The sequence below is a fragment of the Rousettus aegyptiacus genome, unplaced genomic scaffold (assembly GCF_014176215.1).
Source record: "Rousettus aegyptiacus isolate mRouAeg1 unplaced genomic scaffold, mRouAeg1.p scaffold_m13_p_10, whole genome shotgun sequence".
NCBI lineage: Eukaryota > Metazoa > Chordata > Mammalia > Chiroptera > Pteropodidae > Rousettus > Rousettus aegyptiacus.
The window spans coordinates 32,333,154-32,349,532 of NW_023416285.1; the positions used below are offsets into that span (position 1 = coordinate 32,333,154).

General features: G+C 31.3%; 1 protein-coding gene across 2 annotated transcripts in view; it reads left to right on the forward strand.

The window, feature by feature from the left end:
• EIF4E (eukaryotic translation initiation factor 4E) overlaps nucleotides 1–12,324 on the forward strand; it is a 34,053-nt gene extending 21,729 nt beyond the window's left edge. For both annotated transcript variants that reach the window (XM_016133590.2, XM_036227680.1), the window contains exons 3-7: nucleotides 4,408–4,503; nucleotides 7,084–7,147; nucleotides 7,816–7,929; nucleotides 9,104–9,243; nucleotides 11,233–12,324. In XM_016133590.2, coding sequence (XP_015989076.1) covers nucleotides 4,408–4,503; nucleotides 7,084–7,147; nucleotides 7,816–7,929; nucleotides 9,104–9,243; nucleotides 11,233–11,347 — 529 coding nt within the window. In that variant the 3' untranslated portion in view covers nucleotides 11,348–12,324. The remainder of the gene's footprint in view (nucleotides 1–4,407; nucleotides 4,504–7,083; nucleotides 7,148–7,815; nucleotides 7,930–9,103; nucleotides 9,244–11,232) is intronic.
• Nucleotides 12,325–16,379: the final 4,055 nt, after the last annotated feature.

Consider the following 16,379-nt stretch of genomic DNA (forward strand, 5'->3'; position numbering starts at 1 on the left):
TTGGAAAAGTATTCTAAGATGCTTAATGGTTCAGATTTAGTTTCCTCATTATTTACTTTTCACAAATATTGCAGAATTTATTTTGCTATCTTAACCTAATTATAAGTGATTAAGTCAATAGGGTATAAGTGTATAAAGTATAAATTCTCTCCTTTTCTCAGATACCCTCTTCTTCATTTTACTTTGCTCCCTGAAGTAGTTGGTGTTAAATTTAGTTTATATTGTAAAACTTATCAATGTGCATATATCTATACTTTTTTTAATACAGTTGGCCAGCCATACTATTGACTTTTTTGTTTGACAGTGCAGATTTACTTCATTTTAAACTACTGTCTTGTAAATGAATATAAAGTCATGTACACGTTTGTAAATATAAAATCCTTACAGGTTTTTGTGCACTTCTGTGAACATATTTATAGGGTAAAATTTTAGATTTCCTGTGTTAAAGACTATACCCTTTACAACCTTTGTAGATACTGCCTAATGATTCTCCTTTACCAGCTTGGAGTTTTTAACCATTGGGAGAGTTCCTGGTTTTAAATCCTTGTCAACCATCAATCTTTATTATTATTGCCAATTAAATTGGTCCTAGTCTCATTTGAGAAAACTATGTATTATTGTTTTAAATGTGCATTTTTTTCAAAGGGCTGTGGACATTATGTTTAGTTCTTTCGTTGACCTTTTTTTATTGGGTTATCTTTTCAAGTCTATTTCCAAGCATTGTATTTTAAGAATGCTAACCCATCAAGGAGGGGGATTAGGTTGGAAATAAGTGATCAGAATTCGTTTTGCTTTTTAACATTGTCTATGGAGTTATATTTTTTAGAGGTTTTTGATTTTCGCGTAGTCAAATATCACCTTTTCTTCATGGCGTCTGGGTTTCATATCAGTCTTAGGAAAATCCACACAGTTATCGTAATGGCCACATAGTTTCTTGCATGTATGCATTATATTTTATTTAAATGATCATTACTCAAACTTTTTGGTCTTATGACCTCTTCATACTCTTAAAAATTTTTGAGAACTCTACAGAGCTTTGATTTTATAGTTTTTTATCTATTTCCATTTACTATATTAGAAAATAAATCTGAAAAAAATATATAAAATTATATATTCATTTAAAAATCCATTACATGTTAAATATTTTTATGGAAAAAATACTCAAAATAAAATAGAGTAGGAAGAATAGATTTTTTCATTTCTGTAAATCTCTTCAAGTGCCTGACTTAGAAATTAGCTAGATTTTCATAGCTGCTTCAGTATTCAGACTTTGGAGATAAGTTGTTCCAGGAGAAGCATACAAAATATGACTTCACATAGGTATGTAGTTGGAAAAGGGAGAAGAATTTTCGATAGCCTTTTAAAATAATTATAGGTAGTCTCCTTTGATACTAGGTTTCTTATAGGTTAGTTGCCATGTGGAATCTGAAACCATATCCAAGAACTTTTCCTGCATTGTTAAACAACATTGAAATCCATTGGCATATCTTCCAAGGGGAATAAACTTTTTACAGATACAGAATTTTGCACCACACTGGTCATTTGGAAAAAATAAGTTCAGTGAGTTATGCAAATCTTCCAAATATTGATGCTTTTTATTATATAGTATTAAAACAATAATAAATAATTTATTAATATATTAAACTCATCAAAAATATCTTTACATTTTAATAAGATGTCAAGCTCACAGTGGCACACACAGGCTTTCCAACATTCTGATTTTCTCCTGAAAGCTCACATTTTAACCAGCAGGCTCACTCTGTTCGTTTTTGAAGAAATAACTGGTTTATCAGCCATTCTTTCAAGTAAAAATAGTGTTTCATCAAAAAAGTGGCTAGTTCACCTCACAGTGCAGTTGCCTAAGAATTGTATTTTGGTATGCAGTTTTGTACAGATATGAAAAAGGCACATACACAGATTGAAATTTAATGAAACCGATAATTTTTACTGCTTCATCAATGGCATTCATAACTGAAACTGATTTTGTTTTTGTGAGAATTGGTGATAATAAAGGATACAGTGTCTATTAGTACAATTTGATGCCACTGTATCATTCTTGCTAAGGCACCAGCTGATTTATTTGCCGTTGCTTTTGTACCTTTAGTGCAAATGTCAACACAATGAAAAAATAATGTTTTCACATTATGAAAACAGTTTTCCTCATTAAAGCTACAGTGTAAGGGTTTTGGGGTCCCCTAAGGGTTTGCAAACCATACTTTGAAAACTGCTTAAAAATCCCTGTTTATAGGCACTTAAGATGTTCCAAACTTTCCAAAATTAAGTACATTCTTATACAAACACTTTTGCCTAGTCATCCAATTATTTTCTTAGGATAAATCTTTATATGTTTATTGGCTGAATGCAGTAAAGAAAAAGACAGTTTTTTATTGTTTTGTTTTTGAAATTGAGGTATAATTGACATACATCATTAGTATATTTTAGGTATACAACATATGATTTGATGTTTTGTATATATTGTGGAATGATCACAATATGTCTAGCATCCCTCACAAAACATAGTTATAAAATTTTTTTTGTGTGATGAGAACTTCGAGATATATTTTTAGCAACTTTCAAATATGCAGTACATCATTATTAACTGTAGTCATCATGCTGTATACTACATTCCCATGATTTGTTTATTTTATAACTAGAAATTTGTACTTTCTACCATCCCATCCCTATCCACCCACCCACTTCGCCCCGGGCAATCACCAGTCTGTTCTCTGTATCTGTGAGCTCACTTCCTCTCTTTTTAAGATTCTACATGTAAGTGAGATTGTATGATATTTCTCTTTTTCTGACTTATTTTAATTAAAATGCCCTCAGGTCTATGCATGTTATTGCAGATGGCAAGATTTTTTTCTTTTTTATAGCTGACTAATATTCCCGCATGTGCTTATAAACACACCACATTTTCTTTATCCATTCATCCATCAATAGACATTAAGGATGTTTTTATATCTTGGCTGTTGTAAATAATGCTGCAGTGAAAATGGGGATGCAGGCATCTTTTTTTAGTGTTTTTATTTTCTTTGGATAAATACCCAGAAGTAGAATTACTGGATCATATGGTAGTTCTACTTTTTTTACTTTTGAAGAAATAAGTAATTTTTAGAAATCTACATACTATGTGAACTTTTGTATGTTTAATAGATTTTCTGGTTTGCTTTCTTTGATAGTGGGTTAGCAAATACAAATTATCATAGATGATAAAGTGTATCTCATTTTTATGTCTGTTATTCAGCATTAGTTATAGAGTTAATTATATACATTCATTTAGATATCTTATTTTTGGACAACATTTTTATCAATGAGAAAATGAAATTTTCCTTTGAGTTACCTGGTATAGTAATTCAGAGAATATAATTTTACCAAAGATGAATCATCTTGGGATGATAACATTTAAGTGTAACTTTGATATGACATGAGTTTATTTTCAGGGTATTAGAGTAAAACTTTTTTTTCTTCTAACAGAAGTATGTACAGATATATAGAAGCTGGTATACAGTATTGCAGAACATATCTCTGGTAGCATTAATAAATCCCTTTATTTTGTTTTCCCATTTGTGTGTTTGAGTAAACAGAATCACATTTAATAATTTTCCCCTTTCTAGTACTCCCATATCTTCCTCTTGGTTTATACCCTTTTGTTTCTCTGAAAATTCAGGTTTCCTGTTCCCTACGTTGTTTTCAGGTTAGGTGCTTCTGCTCTGTTTTTTTTTAAGTAACTGCTTGATTATCATATCACTTAGCACACAATAATTATTCCTCTATTAAATATCTGTCAGTTTCCATGAGGGATGAACCTCAGTGGGTTTCTCTATAGCAAAGAATCTGTTATGTATTAGGCACAAAATACATACCTTTTAAATGAAAGAAAGCTACTCATTATTTGTGATTGTAATAACTACCGTGTAAAAATTTTTACTTATTTTTAATTTTGGTGAAATATACTTCACATAAAATTTACCATCTTAACCATTTTTTGAGTGTACAGGTCAGTGGCTTTAAGTACATCCACATTGTTGTGCAGCCAACAGTCTCTGCATCTCTTTTCATCTTGCAAAATTAACACTACCCATTGAACAGCTCCCTACTCCCCTTTCTGCTAGCCCCTGGCAACCACCATTCTACTTTGTCTCTTTGAATTTGACTACTCTCGGTACCTCATACAAGTGGAATCATAGAATATTGACAAAATGTCTTCAAGGTTTATCCATGTTGTAGCAAGTCTCAGAATTTCTTTTTTAAGGCTGATTAATATTACATTGTCTGTTTTTATCACATTTTGTTTATTCGTATGTCAATGGACACTTGTGTTGCTTCCCTTTTTTGGCTTTTGTGAGTAATGATGCAATGAGGATGTAAAATTGCCATTTTTTGACACTGACTTTTTGTTTTTAGATGGGCACTCTGGTTTTTTAAAAATGATAAAAGCAAAACTTGGCAAGCAAACCTTCGGCTGATCTCTAAGTTTGATACTGTTGAAGACTTTTGGGCGTAAGTAACCCTTTAAGGATGTCGTTTTATTATTGTATAAATTTTCACTTTAAGTCACATTTACAAAATGAAGGTAAAGATGAACAATTAATAAACATCTATAGAATTACCTTTTCGTCTTCCATCGCCTCACAACTGTTTGAATTGGTGATTATTCTGCATCAAGTTTTAGAAACCTTCAATCTTGTCATCTTTTAGCCCTGCATGTTCTTTATTTCTTGTCCTGTGGTATCTTTGCCTTGAGAATCCTTTATTGCCCCTAGAACTTTTGACAACTTGTTGGAACTTGTCTCCTTTCTTGGTTGCCTAGATACATATGCCTCATATTTGGGTATTCCAGAGCTTTGTTAGGTCTTCATTTTTGCAAAAAATTTTTTCAGTGTAACCTCCAGGATTTCTTTTTATAGTTATTTTGAGATTTCAAAAGCTGAAGTGCTCAATATTTAGGGTTTGTCAAAGAATGACAGTTTCTGTGATGATCATCTATTAATTTCATTATACTTTGTGATCAACTTCAAGAATAGTTGAAAAATGTTTTTGAGATTTTGTTTCAGATTTAGCAAAAGGTTAAGATTGGGGTCATGAATGAACCTTTGCATGACTTCCAAATAAAATATAAAATCTTAAAGTCTTTTTCAAGATTTGCAATATTGATTCTCTAAGAATTAAGTTAATTTAGAATGTATACTTGAGTATACGTGAAGGGAGGAACTTTGGAAACATTAAGATAATGAAGAGCTGTAAATTCCCTAGTGATTATTTAAAATAGTCTATAATATGTATATCTAGCATACTTTTGGATCATATTTACATATATATGTATTTGATATATATAATTGATTTCATATATATATGAAATAGATGCCATTCTTATGTTTTAATGTAACTGCTGGAGTGAATTCTCCCCACACAAAAGAACAAATTCAGACAATTCATGTATGCTTCCTTCAGGGCAGAATTCTTCTGTATATTTCTAATGCTTCCCCCATAAGAGGCATTTATTATGCATTTGATTCACTGGGAAAAAATACAGAATAATTAGAGAAAACTACAATTGTGAGCTAGCCACTTTGATTACTTTTTATTGAAAGCATTGGCTTTTCTTTTTTTTCTTAAGTAATAGAATTACATTTAAGCCCTCAGTATTTCATAGATCTAGTTGTGTAGTTGACTGGGGTTATTCTGTTTCATCCTTCCTCAAAATGTGTTTCTTTTTCTATAATTTATTCAAGAGTTCTCTAAAATAGAAAAAATCTCTAGTCTGTGGAGGAGGGAGGAGCAAGTATCTCAAACCATTTCTTCCACTGAATCAGATTTGCGTTTATTTAGTTCGTTTGGCTTTCACCAGTTTGCATAATTGTGTTTCTAATTAGAACATGGCCCCACACTTTAGTTATCTGTAAACAATGTCATGTATGGTAGATTTTAATACTATAACTTAGAGATATGAAGGAATCCTTCCGCTTTCTCTACATATCTAAGTCACTTAATTTTTTTTCTGGCAAATTTAGTGATAAACCACCATTAAGTTCTTTCGGATTTATCCATTCTGTATTGTTAGGATTCTGTTTAAATTGTGCCATTACAAATTCTCATCATAAACTTTATTACTAATAGAGCTTAGAGCAACATGAACAAGAAAGGAGACCTCTTCTACCTTGAATGTCATTTAAGAAGGTCACTTCTTCACGATCCATTAATTTTATAAAAATGGTGGAGTTAATTCTATAGTTACTATTAGTATCCAGGACTCTTTTATTGTCTAGTGGAAGCTGTCAATGATAATGTTTGGGAAGAGTGACCATGAGCTAGTGGCTAACAAACCTTATTTGGTCATATGCTGTCTCACCCAAATTGGATTTGTATTGTTATCTTGTGGGATGTGATCCAAAGGATGCCAGACTCTTAAAACTGTGCTCCAAGTATTCCTAGACCTGGTGAAAAAAACACCAAGAAAATCTGACTAAAGATAAATAGCATCATCCATGGTCTATAGTCATAGCTCAGATCATGGTATTTGCATTTACATTGGTGACGAGCAAAACGTTTTTGCTCTTGTCAATTTTATAACAATTTTAAAGTTCTCCAAGTTATTACTCTGCTGACTAGTAATAATCTGGAGTTTGGGAACCATTGCTTGTTCTACTCTTGGATACCTTCAAGAATAATAATGTTGGGTTATTTTAGCCATACAATGCTAATGGTCCAGAAGTCATCTTGCTTTCTCTTGATTTGTCTTTTTGTGTATTTAAAATTGCTCATTAGCCTCATAAATTTTTTCATCTACTTAAAGCTACCTCATACCTCTATTCACAATTTCTTATGTATACCTAGGAATGCATTGAGTTAACAAAGATATCAAAATATATTTTCGTCAAAATAAATTGTTAAAAATATTTTCTTAAAAATCATTAGATATTAAGACCTGTTTGGTCCATTTCGGAAATTGACTTCATAGAAAAATAAGTAAACATTAACTTGTATCTTTTTATTTTTATCATATTTTCTAAATATATATGTAAGCTCCTAAACTCTGCATTACATATTTTGTGTTTATAATTGTCTTTTTCTCTTGCCTAGTCTGTACAACCATATCCAGTTGTCTAGTAATTTAATGCCTGGCTGTGACTACTCACTTTTTAAGGTATGCTTAATTGGTGATTTCATTATTTATTATAAAACTGAACTATTCAGATATTCACTAAGAAATCTTGCCACAAATGGTCAGTGCTCTATTTGGAGAAAATTAAATTACCTTTATTAGGCTTTAGCATAAATATATTTTCCCCTATTATAGTATAAATAATTAAAATTAAGTGAAAGTCTTACTTTATGGGCACAAACAGTGATTTCAATTCAATATATATTTAAGTAGACTTAAGTCCAGAGTTTGTCAGGGAATCTTAACATGGGTTTTATGGGCCCTTGAGGTGTTTGTAAATGGATTTTGTCAGGCAATAGGGAGTAGTGGGGCATTCATTCATTTGCTGAAATTGCATAAGCATTTTGCATGTTTTCTATGTATGGAAGTGTATGTAGCTTCTCAAAGCTACATTTCTCAGAATGTTCAAGAATTTCAAAATTAAATGAAATGCAGATTTGATAGCTAATAAGTGCTTAAGTCAGGACTCTAATTCTGCAATCCCATGCCTCTGGCTTTAAGTCCTGTATGCTTTTTTCCCCACTACATCAATAATAGTCTTACTGGGAATGAAGTAAACAATTGACAGGATGTTACTTGCTATTTCTAGTGATGATCTCTTAAGTTAAAGTAACAATATTGTCTAATATTGTTGTCTTCTAACCTTGTAGGATGGTATTGAGCCTATGTGGGAAGATGAGAAAAACAAACGAGGAGGACGATGGTTAATTACATTGAACAAACAGCAGAGACGAAGTGACCTCGATCGCTTTTGGCTAGAGACAGTAAGGTTTCAAAATTTTCAAACAGTTTTGGAATACTAAAACTTGATTTACATTATGTTTTATGTTGGTCACTTAATCAAAGAGGAGATAAAGGTGCCCACTCTAGAAAATCTAAGGCAGCAATTAATTTTGTTCTGTCATGTGAATCCTGTGTATTTTACATACTAGTATAGTGAAACCCCCTACCACATTACAAATTGACTCACCTTCTACAGCAATCATTCTAGTCATTTCATTAACTTCAAAATTACAGAAACTTACATTTTATATAATGTAAGTTTTTATAGTCCTCTTAAAGTATTGTTTTGTATACTAAACTTCTTAGATCAATGAAGCAAACAAATTATAGCTTGACATCATTCGGCTTGTTCTTCGTGATATAACCTGAAATTTTTGGCTTCATAGGACATACATTAAATATAAGATAATAAGCATTTTCTATAGTGAAAAATCCTAAACCCCAGGATTTTAGGAGCAGAAATTATAATCTCTTTTGCATTTCTAGCACTTGGCACAGTGTCTAGGTTATAGTTAGCACTTAATAAGTTAAACAATTAACATTCGAGTGAATGATTTTTTTTTTTTTTTTTTAAGAAGAGACAGTTTTGCTTTTGGGAGAGATCAGTAAATACCAATAAATATCAATAAACACATTAAAAAATCATTTCAGTTTTGCAAGATGACAAAAGTTCTAGAGAAAGATGGTGGTAATGGTTACATAGTGTTGTGTGAATATACTTTATCCACTGAACTATATATTTAACAGTGGTTAAACTGGTAAATTTTATGTATATTTACCACAATTGAAAAAACATAAAGTGTTCATGAAAAACAGCAAGAACAAGAGGCAGTTAATCTAAGCAGCAAAATAACAAATGAATATTAATAAAATAACTCACTTTTATATGTGTCCTGACATCAATTGCCCAATTTACTGAGAAAGCTATAACAATTGTAAATGTTCTTGATAAAAGAAGCAAAGGAGCAAATGAAGTTTTTGAAAGTCAGGAGAGAGAACTGTATACATTATAATGTATACATTCAGAAAGCCTACTCTTGATATTTAAAAACTTTTTCAGTTTTGTGTATATATGCAAATATATGAGACATTTGTAGCTGAGTCAGCTGTTTATAGTCTTTTGGATATAATTTGGAATTGGGTTTTGTTTTGAAGCTGCTGTGCCTTATTGGAGAATCTTTTGATGACTACAGTGACGATGTATGTGGAGCCGTTGTTAATGTTAGAGCTAAAGGGGATAAGATAGCAATATGGACTACTGAATGTGAAAACAGAGAAGCTGTTACACATATAGGGTAAGTTTTGCTGTTTGTGTGTTTCTTTTAAAATATTAAGATAACTAAAAGCAGAAGTGCTTTTTATTTAGAGCTTTAGAAATACTTGGATTTGTAGATCATTTTTCTTGTATTTTCATGATCAATTTTATCTGTTTTGACATGTAGCATTTTATTTATCAAATGAGAATAGAAATCTTTCTACTTTAAAAATGTAGTACTAGTGATTAATACTTATAATCAGTGATTTTTTGTGTATATTTTATGTATTATGCACATGTGTATACTGTACATCAAGTTTTTATTGAAATTGAAGTGGCACTCTCTTGGTTTGGTCCATATTTCAAATGCACATGTGTAAATTTTAAACTCTTTTTGGTAATATTATTTACAAATATTGCCTCTTTTTTTTTTTTTTTAGCATCAATGATCAGTAGAATTTTCTTTTTACATTTATATTAATAAAAGTCAACTTCAAATTTTGTGTTAAAATTAAGCACTGTTCATATAGGTCATAAAATGTTTGGTTTGCCCCTTTGTGATTTTTCAAACATTGTGAATTGAATTCTCCTGTGACTCCTTTCTGAATTAAAAGGTATAGGGATTTTCCAGGATTCATTCTACAGGTTTCTATAGGAGAACACAGTTGATTATTCATATTCTCAATCTTTTTGTCAGCATCAAAATATATTAATTGTGAGAATTTCATATTTATTTGAAAACGAGTTAAAGAAATTAAATATGAATTTCTTCAGGAAATTTTGTATTTGTGTCAATGTCGAAAGTTTTTGAAATTTTTATGAAACATTGACTTTAGTTTTTCAAGGACATATTTTGTCTTTTACCTATCCAAGTTATATGTGGATTAGTGCTTTTGCTCTCTGGCATTTTTAATGATTAAATATAATTGAAAGGAATACATTGTATCATAATGTAAATCTGATAATGGTGATAATTTTAGTTATCATAAAATTGGTTTTAGATGCCTTAATCAAAGAAATGTAGTGAAATCTTCTGGAAGATGGAGTAGGAATACAACTATGTTATGTTATATTGGAGAATTTAGCTCCCCGAAAATGTATATCCTTTCATTTTTATTTAATTTTGGAGCTTATGTTTGACATTTTGCTATTTTTTCTTAGAATAAAGAACTAGATTCCTGAGTTGACCTATGACACCCTGTGATCTGTCCCTAATTTTACCTTGTAAATCTTATCTACATTTCTTATTAGCTGTAGCCACAGCCTTATTTTGGTTCTTCAGATTTCAGATATGCTTCATTATCTTGCATTATATTTTTGACTTCATGACTCTTAAAGGAGACATTTCTCTAATTTCACAGATGAGATTAGCTCTTCATTATAAAATATCACAGCCCCTATACCTACCCTCTTTGGCACTTAACACATTTTGTTCCCAACATTGAGGCACATCTTATTTGAAAGTTTGGTTGTAGAGTTATTACCTGAAAATACATAAAATTGCCTTCAAAATTTTTAATTTTCATGTCTGCATCTTGTCAGTAGTAGGTATGATAAGTGTAATTGTGCAATAACATACATACGGTATTTACTAGGGTTTATATGTAAGATAATTGTAGTATTTTAGATCAGAATTAAAATAGACATTTTCATGGAATTGATTTTGTTTTTGATTTTAATTATATATGTGTTATAGCTTCACCATGTGTATTTGCAATTGTAAATAATAAAAATACTATAAACACTGAGCCCAGGGACTCCCTGCTTTGCTTATTATTGATTTGTTTATTTTAATACTTATTATTAATAATTATCACAGTACTTGATACAAAGACTCAAATATTGGTTAAGCCATTAACCAAGATTGTTGTGAAAATGAAGAGTAAATTTTGCTAAGAGGCAAAGGGTTTGCAATTTCTTTTCTCACTCACTAGATATTTTCTAAATACAAAGAATAATACTGAATTCAGTGTTTTGTGTGTGTGTGAATAAAAATTAATGGTGATTTTTCTTCTTTTTCTTCTTCTAGGAGGGTATATAAGGAAAGGTTAGGACTTCCTCCAAAGATAGTGATTGGTTATCAGTCCCATGCAGACACAGCTACTAAGAGCGGCTCCACCACTAAAAATAGGTTTGTTGTTTAAGAAGACACCTTCTGAGTATTCTCATAGGAGACTGCGTCAAGCAATCGAGATTTGGGAGCTGAACCAAAGCCTCTTCAAAAGCAGAGTGGACTGCATTTAAATTTGATTTCCATCTAAATGTTGCTAAGATATAAGAGAAGTCTCATTCGCCTTTGTCTTGTACTTCTGTGTTCATTTTTTTTTTTTTAATTTCGACTAGTGTGTCCACTTTCCCAATCAAAGAATTACAGTACACATCATCCCCAGAATCCATAAATATGTTCCTCGCCCACTCTCTGTAATAGCTTAGTAGAATTACCATTACAAACACATTTTACCCATCCACAATATTAAAAAAGAACTTGCATTTCTATACCTTACAGGAAAATAATTCTGTTTATCTTCCATTGTATGTGGAAGCATATTTTGCTGGTTTGAAAGAGTATGATGCATACAGTTTTCTAGCAATTTTCTTTGTTTCTTTTTACAGCATTATCTTTGCTGTACTCTTGCTGATGGCTGCTAGATTTTAATTTATTTGTTTCCCTACTTGATAACATTAGTGATTCTGATTTCAGTTTTTCATTTGTTTTGCTTTGTTTTTTTTCCTCATGTAACATTGGTGAAGGATCCAGGAATATGACACAAAGGTGGAATAAACATTAATTTTGTGCATTCTTTGGCAATTTTTTGTTTTTTTGTAACTACAGAGCTTTGCTACAAATTTATGCATTTCATTCAAATCAGTGATCTATGTTTGTGTGATTTCCTAAACATAATTGTGGATTATAAAAAATGTAACATCATAATTACATTCCTAATTAGAATTAGTATGTCTGTTTTTGTATCTTTATGCTGTATTTTAACACTTTGTATTACTTAGGTTATTTTGCTTTGGTTATAAAATGGCTCAAGTAGAAAAGCGGTCCCATTCATATTAAGACAGTGTACAAAACTGTAAATAAAATGTGTACAGTGAATTGTCTTTTAGACAACTAGATTTGTCCTTTTATTTCTCCATGTCTATAGAAGGAATTTTTATTTCTTATTGCAAGGCAGTCTCTATTGTATCTTCTCTTGTAGTATGTTCCACGTGAACAGCATAATAACCTAGGAGAATTGTGATCTTGGTGCATCACCATTTGATTGGTAGGAATAGTAGTTGTAAAATTTGGTTGCTGAATTGGGATAATCCTCTAAATGTCAAAATGATAGCTTAGGGAAAGAGTACAGGTGGTGGGGGCATTATTGAATTTTGTTAATGTTGCTGTCTAAATAGAATGGAATAAATAGGTATGAAGACTTACTTATATTGATAAATTGGTGTAGTATGGTTTCATGTAAACTTGAAAAAAATTTGATCTTTGTAGGCATTCGAAAGGAAATTTGAAACCATTTTTGCCTATAATATATAATTATGTATTTCAGATACCATGAAATGAAATATGGCTATCATAGACAAAAGAATAAGCAGAATTATTAGGTAGACTGAAAATCATTAGTTGAGAGGAAAATTTATCTTTAAATGGTGATTACGAATGAAATCATTTAAAAATGGAAAAGCTTGACAAATCCTCTTTTTTAAAAAAAACGTGAAATTAGTAGTAGTGATTTCATTTAAGAACTTTAAAACAGCTTAAAAGGTACTGCAGACTATCATCTGAGTACTACTCTCAATACCACAAACACCTCTTGTTCAATATTCTAGAAATACTCCTTTGTGTTTATAATCTCAGTTTAGCTAATATCTGCTATTTAAGCTTGGTAATTGGTTAAGGTGACTTATTAGTCAGTATGTGTAGTTGTGAACACTTCAAAAACTTAAAAGTGGTGGTGGTGGTGGTGGTGGTGGTGGTGTGTTGTCAGTGGGTAGGATTAGAGTTAGTATATTAGAAACGAAGTCTCTATTTCCTTAATTCTAAGATGCAGTCCATTTTAAGAAGCATCAGCTTTCAAGAGTGGAGGAAGAATAATGTAATGTACACAATTCTAAATTTTTAAACCCCTAATTTAAGTCATTTTCCCAGTTGGTGAGAAAGAATGATAAATCATCTGAGTCACTTCTGGCAAACGCCACTTAAGTATTACAGTGACTTGCAACTTCTCATAATTTCATTGACTTTTAAATATAAGATTAGACTGTACATGATTTTTTTCTTTCCCTGTCCATTAGGATGCTGTAAATATTTTTTTCATAATAGAGAATTAAAATAATCTTTGACAGATGAATAGTAATTCATTGTAGGGATGTGTGATGTTACATTTAACCAATTTAATTGTTAATCCCAATTCTACAGGAGGATTTGAGGCATACCGTATAAGAATTAAATAATTACAGTACTTACATAGTACTTATTGTCTTCCAGGCAGTATCTAAGCACTTTACATGCACTTTAACCTACACAAAAACCCTTTGATGTAGGTGCTGTTACTCCCCTTTTACAGATGAAGAAATAAGCAGTAAGGATTTAAACACTTAACAGTTTGTAAGTTGCAAAGTGTGGATTTGAGTCTTAGAAATTTGGTTCCAGAAATCCTGTAAATCACATTATACTCTCTCAGTAGTGTAGACTGTTTATCTGGTAGGCTATAGAAAATGCACCAGACTTATGTAGTAAGTGTATAGGCACACAAACATTCATTTTACTTACTTTTGTAATGAAACTTATAATAGATGGAGAGTTCCCCTAGGTTCACTCTGTTAGCAGTATACTAAACTAATCATTTGGGGAAAGTTTTGAGAACCTAGAGACAGTGGTATAGGAGTTTATAGGCATGTAGGTTAAGTGTATACTTTCATAAACAATTTTAGGTGTCTGTGTCCTAGTACCTTCTAAGATAAATGGCAAAATTTTCAGATTGATAGGAGTTGAGATTCTTAAATGCTAAAGTTTACATTTAAAAAAGAATTTACTAAGGCAATGTGGTAATGCAATGTTTTACGTTTCAAAATTAAAACATTAATGACAAGTCTATGCTACTTTTTAATCTCTTAATTGTTATTGGTTGTCTTCATTATTTTGTAGGGGAAGAAAACTGAAATTTCTTACTAAAATCTCGATTTTAGGTCAGATTGACAAAAAATAAAACTGGGTCATTGCTATCTAGTGTCTCTGTGGACTAATACGGAATTTGAGAGTGTCTAGAAACTTATACAGCGATTTGATATTGCCATGATGTTAAAGTATGGTGGTTTTTCTAGTAATTAAAAAATATATATTTCGCGAAAGTATGTTTTTGACAGTACAATTTGAGAAACACTACTCTTAGGTTGTTATCCTTAGTCGTCAAAGCCAGCTCATTTGCCCAGTCATCCCTAAAGCAACTGCGTTTGTCATCTCTCTACTCCTCATTTCCTCACAGCTAATGAACTTGGTGTCAACATTTCAGTCCTAATCTGTAACATCTTGGAATAATATTTTGTGGTATTATGCTTATTAAGGCAGCCTACCTAGTATCTTGTGTTTTAGACTTTAATATTCTTGTGCCTGTTTCTTCCACAACTAGGAGCAAAAAAATTCTAATCATGACACTATGCCTTTTCCAATTCAATTTAACCAATTTTCACATTTCGCCCCTTTTACTTTAGAACTTATAATTCTTTATAGTTTTGCACTTCACATGCACTTTGTCCCTACCTTTCCTCAAAAAAATGTGTATTGATTACCTCTCTTTACTCTGCTCTAGGTGTGGGCAGAAAACAAAATGGACTAGCACCTGCTCTAAACTTTTTAAAGCAGACATTATTCAAAAACAGTTCTCTTCATAAGTTTCTACGAATAGTTTTTGTGATTGAAATTGAAGTCTTAGGGTTTGTATTACTGCAGATTAGTAGTCTAGGGGTAAATATAAAATGAGGTGGTTTGCTCTGAAGACCCTTCCAGCTCTAACATTGTATCTAAACAGATCATATTATAGGAGGACTTGGCCAAACCCTCAACACTGAAAATTATAGCTTTTGTAAGACTTAATTTCTACTTTATATACTGAACTCTGATTTTACGAGTAAAGTTTTGTGGCTCTTTTTTGGTTACGTGATTGCACTTTTTAAGAATTCACCATTCATTTAACATACTTTTTGAGTGTGAGGAAACATTTTAAATGTGATTTGTGTTTGCAATGGTATAGTTTTACAGATAGCAATCCTTGCTTTACCCACCTTCCCAAAATACTGATTGTTTTTTTCTTTATTTGACCAAACATAATATATGCTTATTTTATTTTCACTACAGAAGAGTAGAAGGTGAAAATTTCCTGTCTTCCGTCCTACTCTTCTTTTTCAAGGTACCACCCAAATTTCTTAAATGTCTAATAAATTTTCTGTGCATACACCAGATATGTATGTGTGCGTGTTGTGTAACATTTTTATTTGGACATGTAATAATTGCTAGCATTGTTTTCTCATTTAATAATCTTGGACATTTAAAAATGTCATAGTGCATGTGGAACATTTTTAAAGTGTCTAATGATCCATTATCTGAATATATACCTTATTGGAGGACTGCGTTCCTCCCTTCTTTTTTTCCTTGTTATTTTTGCCTTTACATTCTCCCAGTGTAAGTGGTAGTCTTATCTTTGTGCACTGTACTTTTTGCTGTGTGTAAAGAAAAAGTACTGAGTGGCACACATTCTCTACCCCTTTCACACCCAGATCATTTTAATTTACATACATGAATCATCAGTTTTATGATTGTGTTGTCCTACAGTGCTACTTTGTAAGTTTTGCAATTTTGGTTCTTGCAGTTTTTTGGGGTTTTGTTGTTGTTGTTGTTTTTTGGATTGGGGTTTAATTGTTTTCTTTTAATGAGCCAACATTGTTATAAATACAAGTAAAATAGTTTATTTGCTAGACTGTACTTTTCCCAAAGATAAGCAATTAGCTAGTAATTCTGTTTTAGGTCTATAAACACTGAAAAAGCTTGAAATCAAATACAATGATATTGGACCTAGTTTTGGTTTTAAGCCTTGTAATGAATTTACCTTCACAATTTTTGAAATGATAGCATTTCCCAATCATCTTTATCTTGTAAACAGTTCATCTTGGCATTTGTTT